The sequence below is a fragment of the Narcine bancroftii genome, chromosome 5, assembly GCF_036971445.1.
Source record: "Narcine bancroftii isolate sNarBan1 chromosome 5, sNarBan1.hap1, whole genome shotgun sequence".
NCBI classification, from domain to species: Eukaryota; Metazoa; Chordata; class Chondrichthyes; order Torpediniformes; family Narcinidae; genus Narcine; species Narcine bancroftii.
The window spans coordinates 5,031,806-5,043,857 of NC_091473.1; the positions used below are offsets into that span (position 1 = coordinate 5,031,806).

The window sequence follows — 12,052 nt, forward strand, 5'->3', positions numbered from 1 at the left end:
CTGAATCCTACTTGATTTATAATACAATAATTTATAATATAATCTCCATAATTATTTAGACTACATTAGACTGGCAGGAGTATTTTGGGGGGTCAAGAGTAAAAGTCTTGTTGCAGCCTCTGACATTTGGCTGGTCCATTTGAGCTTTTTGGTCAATGGTAAATCCCCAGGTTATTGATAATCAACATTCATGCTGCCATCAAATGTCAAGATGAACTTGTTTTTGTATATTTTATTTTAAATTTTCATCCACAATGCAGTCAATTACAAAGTTGTAAATACATACATCAAACATTAATCATATATATATTACCTGTATTTGATCCACCACCACCTCCCTCCAAAAGTCCCAAAAAAGAAAGTGAGAAATAAAAAGGCAAGTGAGGATATATCATACATGTATACAGGTATCTATTTCTTAAAGAGAATCATTATAAATTTTTTTTAAGGTCTCTAACATTGAACTTAATGAATACAGACATCCATTTTACAAAGTAGTCACATATTCATCTCTTTTCATCTCGTATTCCTTATCAATTTAGTATAAACTACCTCTTCCATTTATTAATGTGTATCAATAAACTATTCCTTTGTATCTGCCCAAACTACAAATTTCCCCCAATAATTAAAATCTTTACTTCCGAGTTGCCACAACTTCTCTTGAAATCGAAATATAAATGGAAAAAATAATAACAAATTTATCCATACCATTCTTCTTCTTTGGCTTGGCTTCACGGACGAAGATTTATGGAGGGGTAATGTCCACGTCAGCTGCAGGCTCGTTGGTGACAGACAAGTCCGATGCGGGACAGGCAGACACGGTTGCAGGGGAAAATTGGTGGGTTGGGGTTGGGTGTTGGGTTTTTCCTCCTTTGTCTTTTGTCAGTGAGGTGGGCTCTGTGGTCTTCTTCAAAGGAGGTTGTTGCCCGCTGAACTGTGAGGCGCCAAGATGCACGGTTTGAGGCGATATCAGCCCACTGGCGGTGGTCAATGTGGCAGGCACCATCGGCTCCGAATCATGGGTCCTCCACCGGCATCACCTACGGCTCCTAGAACGCTTCCACCAGTGTTGTCTCCGCTCCATCCTCAACATTCATTGGAGCGACTTCATCCCTAACATCGAAGTACTCGAGATGGCAGAGGCCGACAGCATCGAATCCACGCTGCTGAAGATCCAACTGCACTGGGTAGGTCACGTCTCCAGAATGGAGGACCATCGCCTTCCCAAGATCGTGTTCTATCCATACCATTAATTAATACATAATTGGTAATAAGTAAGAATTCCCCCCTAATGGTGCTGTTTAAATATACACATGTCAAGGAAGTCTCAGTTAAGAAGATCAGGATGTAACATTAGACTGGATAAAGAAACAGTGGATGACAAAATGTCACTGTGGAATGAGTCTAGGCCCTCTTACCCAAACTACATCGCAGGATATAGAACAAAATCATGGAGAATATAAAATAAAAATAAACACAATGTGATGTTTAGCAGTAATGAAGATGAAGAAAAACCTTAGAAACAAGTAAAAAGGAGAAAAGAATAACTAACAACAGCTACTACATAGAGAATAGAAGCAGACAAAATAAAGTGTCAGAGATGAGACCACAAATTAATAACAAAATAAACAGATGTGGCGGCCCCTCGCAGCCACCTTGCTTGGGGTGTCTCACAAAATGAAGAATGAACATGACAATCCAGCAGGCTGCATGAGGCCTGTAGTGCTGCCCTCCAGTTGGCTACAATAAGGAAAGCGGATCGCAAATGCACCAATCAGCACTAAGGGGGCTTTGACCATGCCCCTCAGCTTGAGAATAAAAGCAGGGCTGTGAGCCCAATAAAGGTCAGTGTTAACTACACCCAACTGGGGTTTGTGTTGTTCTTTCTGGGAATAGCGTGTTCTTTCTGAGCTAACCTGCATACAGTTATAATCTCTCCTGCACTGTAGGCTCCGCAGAGCCATAGCTTGAAGCTACGGTAGTAATCCCAACAGTCCAGACGGCACTCTGGACCCCGAGATGGAGGCAGACTCAACATGTGGTCATTGAAGCTGCTGAGCTTCTGGGCAGTGCAGCCTGCACAGCCCAAAGTATGGTGCTGTGGTGCTTGCAGGAGCTGAAGGAAATCACTGCTGCTACACCGAAGGTCGTTAACGATGGTTTTTATTCACATTTTAAAGGCAGCATGAGCTCAGTCACCTGGTGCGTTGTGACATCATAATCGCTGCCCAGGGTACGCGCTGGAAGGGATGCTGGAGTCAGAGAGAAACCTCTGACGATGCCATTTCCCCATGGCTGCCCTGCCACATAGCGATACAAGCGGGGCCGGTTCGCCATGAGGATGTGCGCTGCCACAGTTCCAGCAAATTTGAGGGACAATTCACCTCCGACGACACCCGTTACTACCAAGTGCTGGGGGCCCTCGACCAAACCACACCCACCAAGATCACAGATTTCTTGAAAAAGCCGTTCCAGCAGAGCAAGTACACCACCATCTGAGAGCTTTTAACCCGCACCTTCGAGCTGTCTGAGCACAAGTCCATAGCCCATCTGCTGCATATGGATGGTTTGGGGACAGGACCCCATCTGACCTAATGGATATCATGCTTGCCCTACATAATGGCCACGCCCCTGCTCGTTTTGCAGGGAACTGTTCTTGGAAAGGCTGCCACAAAACATCCGGATGATGATCCAGGGAGACGACTTCAGCGACCCATGAAAGATACCGGAGAAAGCGAGCTCTTTTAGCTGAGAGGGAAACAGCCTTCGCACTCCACGAGACATCCCCGTCCATCACACATGACACTGCCCCAGCACTGCAGCACATGAGCAGGCAACAGCAGCAAAGACCCAACCACTGACCAACCAAACAAGCAGCCAACACCCCTGGTGAGTGATATCAGCGGTGGAGTGCAGAGGTCTGTCGATGTGTCTCCCCTTGCATATTCCTGGGAAACACAAAAAGCCGGCTGTTGTTAATGGCTGCATCAGCTGGCCACCTTAACGGCTGCCATGTCCAAGACTCCCTATCCAGCCGCTGTTTCTTAGTGGACACGGGCAGAAATCAGTGTGCTCCCCCCAACCGTAACTGATGTCCACAACAGCAGAGCAACTTAAGGCCGCCAACAATTCGGAGATATGCACTATCCCCCTCTGCTTTGGGAACAGCCATTTAAAATGGACCTTCACCCCAGCAGCAGTTTGACAGCTGCTCCTTGGCGCGGATTTCCTACGAGCCAACTCACTGCTCGTGAATGTTAAAGGCCGCAGATTGGTGCATGCCACAACATTCCAGATCCTCAAACTAAAGGGGAAGGAACTCGCCACCTCCCACCTGCAATCAGTGATGCTGGCTGACGAGTTTGTGCAAATCATATCCGAATTTCCTACCATTACGACGCAATTATTTAAGTCATCCAAGGTCAAGCATCGGGTAAGACACCTCATTTTTACTACTGATCCACCCCTTCCTTCTAGAGCGCACTGCCTCCCCCCAGAAAAACTCAGTCTCATGAGAGTTCCATAAAATGGAGGAGCTGGGCATTGAACGCCACTCTAACAGCCTCTGGGCCTCCCCACTCCACATGGTCCCTAAAGTGACAGGAGGGTGTTGGCTATGCAGGGACTATAGTCGCCTCAATGCCTGACTGCTACCCTGTGCCCCACATTCAGGACGTCACTGCACATCTACAAGGGGGACAGATCTTCTCAAAGATAGATCTAATTCAAGGTTACCACCAAATCCCGGGCCACCCAGAGGATATCGTGAAAACAGCCCTTATCAACCCATTCGGCTTATTTGAATTTCTAAGGATGCCTTTTGGACTGAAAAATCTGTGGTCCAGGACCAACTTTATTTTTGTCTACTTAAACGACATCCTAATTGCCAGCCACAACCGGGCTGAACATGCCACTCACATAGACCTACTGTGCAATAGACTAAGTGAGTATGAGCTAACTATTAATCTAGCTAAGTGCGAGTTTGGAAAAGAGGTAATCAACTTTCTGGGCCACCACATTGTCAGGCACAGTACTAGGCCACTCCCTAAGAAGGTAGAGGCCATTAAATCTTTCCCACAGCCTACAAACATCGAGGGCCTTCAGGAATTCAGCGAGATGATTAATTTCTACCACAGATTCATACCGGCAGCAGCCCACATAATATGGCTCATTTTCTTTCTCTCTAATGTCAGGCACCCAAAAAGATCTAAAATGAAATTCAGAAGCCTCAGAGGCTTGCTAAAAGGCTAAAAATGCTTTAGCAAATGCCGCTCTCCTGGCACACCCACAATCAGAGGCATCCACAGGTTGATGCCTCCAATATAGCAGTTGCAGGAGTATTAGAACAATTAATTGATGGACACCTTCAGTGAACACCTGAACCAAAACACAGCATGTTCAACAGAGAATTGATGGTGCTGTACCTGGCCATAAGACATTTTCGTTACTTCCTGGAAGGAAGGAAATTCAAAGTGTTTACTGACCACAGACCACTAACTTATGCTTACAGGAAGGTCTCGGAACCTTGGTCAGCCAGACAACGATGCCACCTTTCTTATGCCTCAGAATTTACTGTGGACATTGAACATATTGCTGGAAAGGCGAATGTCGTGGCAGATGCGCTGTCATGCCAAAACATATCGGCTGTCCACACCACCTCTCCAGGCATTGATTACAAAGCCCTGGCTGAGGCACAATACTCTGATCCCAACATTGCAGCCTTCAGAACATTCCCTTCAGTAGAGGGAAATCAACGTTACTCTGTGACACCTCGACCAGTAAGCCCTGTCCCATATCCCCACCACAAGGAGGAAGCAGATATTTGAATCCGTGCACAATTTAGCCCATCCTGCCATCAAGACCACAGTAAAGATGGTGGCCAACCATTACGTCTGGTATGGCCTTCATAAACAGGTCACCAATTGGGCCAGAACATGCACACGGAGCCAAACTTCAAAAGTCCAGAGACACATTAAACCCCCACTTCAAACATTTAAACCTCCATGGCACAAGTTCAGCAATGTTCACGTTGATATAGTGGGCCCCTTACCTGTCTCCCGAGGCAATCATTACTTACTCACTATTGTAGACAGGTCTACCAGGTGGCTGGAAGTCGTTCCCCTATCCGAAATATCTACTGAAACATGCCAGGGCACTCAACACTTGGGTGGAACGTTTCGAGGTTCCTGAGCACCTTACCTCAGACCAGGGAGCCAAGTTCACCTCCAGTCTTTGGGCAACTCTAGCAACAGCACTCGGGACATAGCTACACCACACTACAGCCTACCATCCCCAGGTGAACGGGCTACTAGAAAGGTTCCACAGGCACCTAAAGCACCTGATGTCCCGACTCAATGGGCCCAACTGGATGAAGAGTTGCCCTGGGTCCTCTTAGGCATCCAAACCGTGCCAAAAGAGGATTTGGAAGTCTCATCCATCGAAATGATGTATGGGGCACTGTTAGTCATCCTGGGCGAATTCCTGGTCACTAACAGGGAAACCGAAGAACCCCCCCCCCCCACCCCCCGTGGAAGCCCTAGCGCACCTCTGTGAGCAGTTAGTAACCCTGACCCCTTTACCACCCAAAGCCCATGGCCAGCAGCACACATTTGTCCCCAAGGATTTTCAGAACTTCACACATATTTTCGTAAAACACGGAGCACATAGACCCCCGTTGCAGAGACTCTATGAGGGGCTATACCGCGTCATCCAGCACAATGGTTCAACTTGTATAATTGACTTTGGAGGCCAAGAGGAGACTTTTACCATTGACAGGTTGAAATCAGCCCATTTGGACATTACACAGCTGATTGACCACCCTCTCGCAAAAGAGGCCAGTCTCCCAAGAATAACAGCATTCCGATCACTGGATCTTGGTGGGGAAGGGGGGTTCTGCGGCGGCACTTCACAGCCCCCTTGGGGTGCCTCACAAAATGAAGGACGAACGCGACGATCCAGCAGGCTGCATGAGGCCCGCAGCGCTACCCTCCAGTTGGCCAGAATTAAAGAAACCTAATTGGCCTATCAAGGAAAGTGGATCACAAATGCACCAATCAGCACTGAGGGTGCTTTGTCTACGCCCCTTAGCTTGAGAATAAAAACGGCCGTGAGCCAAATAAAGTATAAAGCTCACTACACTGGGGTTCATGTCATTTTTCCGAGCTAACCCGCACAGCTATAACCTCTCCTACACTAATAAGCTCCACAGTCATAGCTTGTAGCAGCTAGCTACACAGTAGGAATTTTGATAATTGTTCATGTCTCAATTAGAGTGAATGCAAAAGTATTTCAATATCAAGGGAAAACAAGGGAGGGATGAATTAAACTGATTGTCACCAGAGAAAAATTACAAGGCTAACAAATGCCTGGACCCAATGTCCTTTATTTTAGGCTCTCAACATAATTGACTATAATATTAACGTGATCCTCAAAAATTCCCCAGGCTCTGAAAGGGTCTGAGTATGACAGAAACTGAAAAGTCCAGAAAGGAGGAGACAGAAAAGAGGAACATTTTGCTGGAAAGCTTAAAAACTTCCTTAGGGAAAATGCAAACAGGTATTATGTAACTGCAGTAGGATATCTAGCAAATCACAAGTAAGCAAAATTTAAATGGTTTTATGAAAGGGAAATAACGTTAACCTCAGTGCAAAGATTAAAACTCAGTGGAGAATAGGCCCTCTTAAGGATCAATGTTGTCTTCCTTGTGTGGAGCCACAAGAGATGGACGAGGTATTAAATTAATATTTCTCATTTGTATTTACCTTAAAGAAAGTCATGGAAGATAAATAAGGGACATGAAATCTGACATCTTGAAACACGCTCACAATACAAGAGGTATCTTAACACATTGTCAAGATTCTTTTATTGACATGCAATAAAACAGAAAATGTAATGTTACACATTTCGTTCAGTCTGCCATAAGGCAAAGAGTTACCATTAGTATCGCTGTCACCACTTACAGCAAGAGGAAAAAGAAGCAATCGAGAGTCCCTTCTGAGTCACTGAGTGTCTAAGGTTTTGCCTCCAGTGTTCCCATAGCCTCTGCAGCCACTCAAATCCATTTGATCCTTTAGCAACCTGAGCTCCTGGTCCAAATTTCCGATGTGATCGGAAAGCCTTCAGCACCCAAGGCCCTCAGCACTCTCTTGATTCGATACCTGTTTTCCATGAGCCAGTCTCCAGCAGCCCGCAGCTTGGCTAGGTCCATCAGTCACTGAGCTCTCAGTAATCCATTGCCATTGTCACCAAACTGCAGGGTTGTCTCCTGTGCTTCTCTTTCTCAACAGTGAATGTTTCCCCTGTTTGATGCTGCGCCCCAAGTCCGTAACCCTTCAAGACTGAAGCCAGCACAGGTGTTGCCATCTTGGGCACAGACCTCACGGTTGCAAGATTTTAAATGAAATTAGTGTTGACTGCTTAATGGGCAGTTTAAAGCCTTTACAGAACCATTGGTATTGGGACTGGACGGGAGAACCCTGTGGAGGAGCAGTGTCTCTGCTCCCTGCTCTTTCCAGGTCTGCACCAGCTCCAGCAGGGCTGCCATTTTTTAAATTAATGTATACAAATCCCAAAGGCCTGACCAATTGTACCCAAGGACATTGTGAGAAGCTGGAGAAGAAATTTAAGGGGGTTCAGGCAGATTGATTTCCATAATCTTTAGCCACAGTTGAGGTAGTGGAAGATTAGAGGATATCAAATATTGTGCTTTTAATGAAGGGGGTGCAAGGACAAGCCAAGGATCTACAGGTCAGTGAGCCTGATATAATTCATGGGAAGTTACTAGAAGGAATTCTGTGGGACAGGATATACCAGCATTTGGAAAGGCTGATTAGGGAAATTATCTCACAAATTAGAAAAGCAAACAGAATTTTGGCCTTCATTGCAAGAGGACTGGTGCCGAAAAGTAGGAAAACTCATTTTACATTTAAGGGCCATTGGTGAGATCACACCTGGAGTGCAATTTTGGGTGTCTTTCTCAAGGAAAGATGCACTTGCTTTGGAAGCAGTTCAGGCAGCTTACCAAAATGAATTCTGGAAAGAAGGGAATGTGGAATGATTAAACAGGCTGGACCTGGAGTTATGAAGAATATGAGGCAATTTTAATGAAATGTATGAGAATTTGAGGGGTCTTGATGGAAGATGGTGAGGATTTTCTTAACTCGATATAATTTGAGAAAAAGTAGCCATTTATTTAAGATTGAAGATAAAATTTCTCCATAAGGGCAAATTTAGAATCCTCACCCCAGAGTACAGTGAAAGCAGAATATACAGTGCCCTCCATAATGTTTGGGACAAAGACACCTTTTTTTCCTTTATATGCCCCTGTGCTCCTGAGTTTTAAGAAGTATTTGCAAAGGGACTGGTAGGTCAAGGAAGACCTCCATTGCTGATGACAGGAGAATTCTCATCACAATAATGAAAAAAATCCCCAAATGCCTGCCTGACAGATCAGAAATACTCTTCAGGAGGCAGGTGTGGATATGTCAATGACTACTATTTGTAGAAGACTTCATGAACAGAAATATCAAGGCTACACAGCAAGATTCATCCAGATTATAGTTAGCCAGATTATAGTTTGCCATGAATTACTTTAAAGATCTTGCAGAATTTTGGAAAAGGGTTTTGGGACGAAGAAGAACAAGATGAACCTGTATCAGAGTGATGGCAAGAGCAAAGTGCAGAGGCATAAAATACTGACCAAATACTAAATCATACCACCTCATGGGCGAAACCTGATGGTGGGGTTGTTATGGTCTGGGCATGTACAGCTGCACAGGTACTGGCGCAATTATCTTCATTGATGATATACCTGTCGATGGCAGTAGAAAAATTAATTCTGAGACTTATGGAAACATCTGCTCAAGTTCAAGTAAATGCCTCCAAACTCAGTGAATGGTGCTTCATCCTACAGCAAGACAATGATCCCAAACATACTGAGAAAGCAACAAAGGAATTTTTCAAAGCTAAATACTTGAATGGCCACATCAGTCACTTGATCTAAATCCAAATGAGCATGCCTTCCATATGCTGAAAAGAAAACTCAAGGGGACAAGCCCCCAAAACAAGCAGGAGCTGAAGATGACTGCAGTAGAGGCCTGGTAAAGCATTACCAGATAAGATACTCAGCACCTGATGATGCCTATGAATCACAGAATTGAAACAGTCATTACGTGCAAGGGATATGCAATAAAGTACTAAAGATGTCTACTTTAATATACATACCATTGCTGTGTCCCAAATATTATGGTGCCATGAAATGAGGGAACTATGTATAAAACTTGCTGTAACTTCTACATGGTCAAACCAAAATGTATACAAATAACCCTTTAATAAAATCTGGAATTTGCACTTTAAACATATGTGAATTGTTTGATTACAAATTTAAAACTCTGGAGCATAGGGGTAAATGAAGGGGACTCATCTTTGTCCCAAACAATTTGGAAGGCACTGTAAGATTCAGATTAATTAGGATACACAAACCTAAGTTGCAATTTTACTACTAAAGGATAGGAAAGAAATGTAGATGAATTCTCAGGAAAATTTTGAGAAAATTATTCAGACAGGGAAAAAGTGTCATCTATAAATTATCTTACGGTAGCTTATTATATATTATGTTACAAAGTTTTGCCACAAAGAGGTCATAATAAATTTTTATAACATTAGTTTAAAAAATTGCATTTCAAAGAATTTGCACAAACCTGTTTCCATTTAAGTTGCAAATGAACCCAAATCATAAATGAGTCGCAACTCTAATCATCATCTTTATTTAAGTAGACATATGTATTAAAACCAGCCACTTACAAAGTGCCAGTTTGGGCAAAAAGACTAGATGTAAAATTTACATTACAATACATACACAGCAAACTTGTGCTGGTTTGGATCAGTCTCTTACCTGGGGCTGGAAACTTTTATTCCTCTGCCACCTATATTACAATATAATATTACAAATTTTAGTATCCCAGTCACAATAGTCAAACCACAAATAAACCAGTGCTTTGCTACAAATTTATAATGCAAAATTTCATGGATAAGGTGTCATTCATGCAAAGAAATACCATAAGGAAACAAAACGTCACGTAATTTAAAAAAATTCAAAATTAATTTGAGAATGAACTGGGAGAAAACTGCAAACCTTTCCAAAAATAAATCAAACCAAAATCCAGGATGTCAATAGCAGATGAAGAAGTTCACCTAAAAGATTTCAGAAGCTGTTTATTTTTACAGTACAATGACATTCACTTCTTATTCATCAGAAATCAACTGTAGTTTCTGAGCCAGCGCATGACTGAACAAAGGTTAACCTACTGACATTTCTCTTCAATCTAGTCATCCAGAATTTGATTCTAAAAAGTTGATGCTATCAAGTGGGTTCTCTTTCCTTTCCCACTCCTTCGAAAGCAACTGGTACTGCTGATACAGGGCAGCACTGCAGAAATAGTTTATATTTACTTCTTGCTCAGTTGGTGTCCATTTTGTCCTCATCATTTTTTCTATTCTCACCATTCTCTTCAGTTGGGGTACTCAGGGAAGCAGATGGGTTGTCGTAATAGTTGTAAGAATCTCTACGTTGGTAGAAAAGAACATACGCTGCTTTTGTCTAGAAAAAAATACATATCAGTTTGCATCTGGTTCTTGGTGCTGAGGAGGCATGGTGCACTACATTGCAATATCATTAGGCAATATCAAGAGCAATATCTTCCTCTTTCAACCATTTCTTTTTGAGGAATATTTTATTTTAAAAATGCCCATTATACAAATCAATAAATGTTTAAATTTCATTCACTTCATGATGGTTATAACCCCTCACCCCCAAAATATTATTTTTTTTAAAACACACACACACACATATATATATATTAAAAAAGAAAGAAAATGAAAGATAGCATCATGGATTGCTTGGAGTATCGCTTCCCAACACACTGGACTCCAATAAAGTTTATATGATCAATTAAAGTAAGAAGGTTGACACAGGCCTTAGAGGTTGGAAGAACATTTCTACGTATTTATACATAAAATTTGCATATATGGGCTCCAAATTCGCAAAAATATAGCAATTTATTTCTCAAATTATATGCTCAATCAAGTGATATAGCTTTGAATTTCTGCATTCCATCTTCCCATACCTAAATGTGAATCCTATTTCCAAGACACTGCACTATATTTCCTTGCTATTGATAGTTATTTTAACAAATTTTGTTTGATATATTGATAATTTCAACTTGGGTCACGTCCCTTCAATATTCCCCAACAGGAATAAATCTGGGTTTAGTGGAAATACAATGCCTGTAACTTGTTCTAAAAAGTTCCTTAAATCCACCCAAATAGGTCTCTCAACCATTTCTTGATGCAAGTCAAGTTACTTGAGAATATGCAGATGTTTTCCCCCCCAGGAGTGAAGGAGGCAAGTGCATTGCTTACACATTTTAGCAATCTTGATGGGTTCGGAATTTTGTTTGGCAGATTGTTATTCACAAAATATTATTTGTTTATAAGAAGCTCCCAAATAAAACCATAAAATTGTGTTGTAAATTCAGCAACTTACTACAATCTGATCTTCTGATGCTCCTGACACATTGCTGTCATCAAAGTAATACCACTGCCCATCAATTTCATTTTTAGCATATGCAGTGTCTGTTGACAGAAACAAGAGAAGTTGTACTTGGGCTGCATATATTTGTTAATATCTTCCCATTTTCAGTTAAAAAAAAGTTACTTACAGTGGCCTCCTCCCATTCCACCGTAGTGGTTTGATACTGCAACAAGATCATAGACGCAAAGACCTGCTTTGGGGTTGTAGACAAATTCCGACATGTTCAAATCCCTGCAAAATCATTAATAACATTTTTAATAGAATGCTTCAGAAAACTTATTAATATATACCAATACATTTTATCACAACAATAATGTTACTTGTCGCAACTAACTGGTATTACTTTTAAGAAGTCTTGACGCCAATTTTATGACAGGTACCCAGCAATAAAGAATGCAGCAGAAAGATAGAAAATGGATGAAAACAGATAATACTGTAATCATTTAGCAGGTCAGGTTTCTG

At 42.4% G+C, this 12,052-nt stretch overlaps 1 protein-coding gene across 3 annotated transcripts in view; it reads right to left on the bottom strand.

Annotated features, from left to right (window-relative positions):
- Positions 1 to 6,820: 6,820 nt before the first annotated feature.
- usp4 (ubiquitin specific peptidase 4 (proto-oncogene)) overlaps positions 6,821 to 12,052 on the bottom strand; it is a 109,742-nt gene continuing 104,510 nt past the window's right edge. For 2 of the 3 annotated variants that reach the window (XM_069936611.1, XM_069936612.1), the window contains 3 exons: positions 11,718 to 11,821; positions 11,543 to 11,631; positions 9,749 to 10,597 (listed from right to left, as the gene is read on the bottom strand). In XM_069936611.1, coding sequence (XP_069792712.1) covers positions 10,457 to 10,597; positions 11,543 to 11,631; positions 11,718 to 11,821 — 334 coding nt within the window. In that variant the 3' untranslated portion in view covers positions 9,749 to 10,456. Of the gene's footprint in view, positions 8,810 to 9,748; positions 10,598 to 11,542; positions 11,632 to 11,717; positions 11,822 to 12,052 lie in introns of those variants that run through there. The other variant, XR_011357299.1, reaches the window with a different exon arrangement.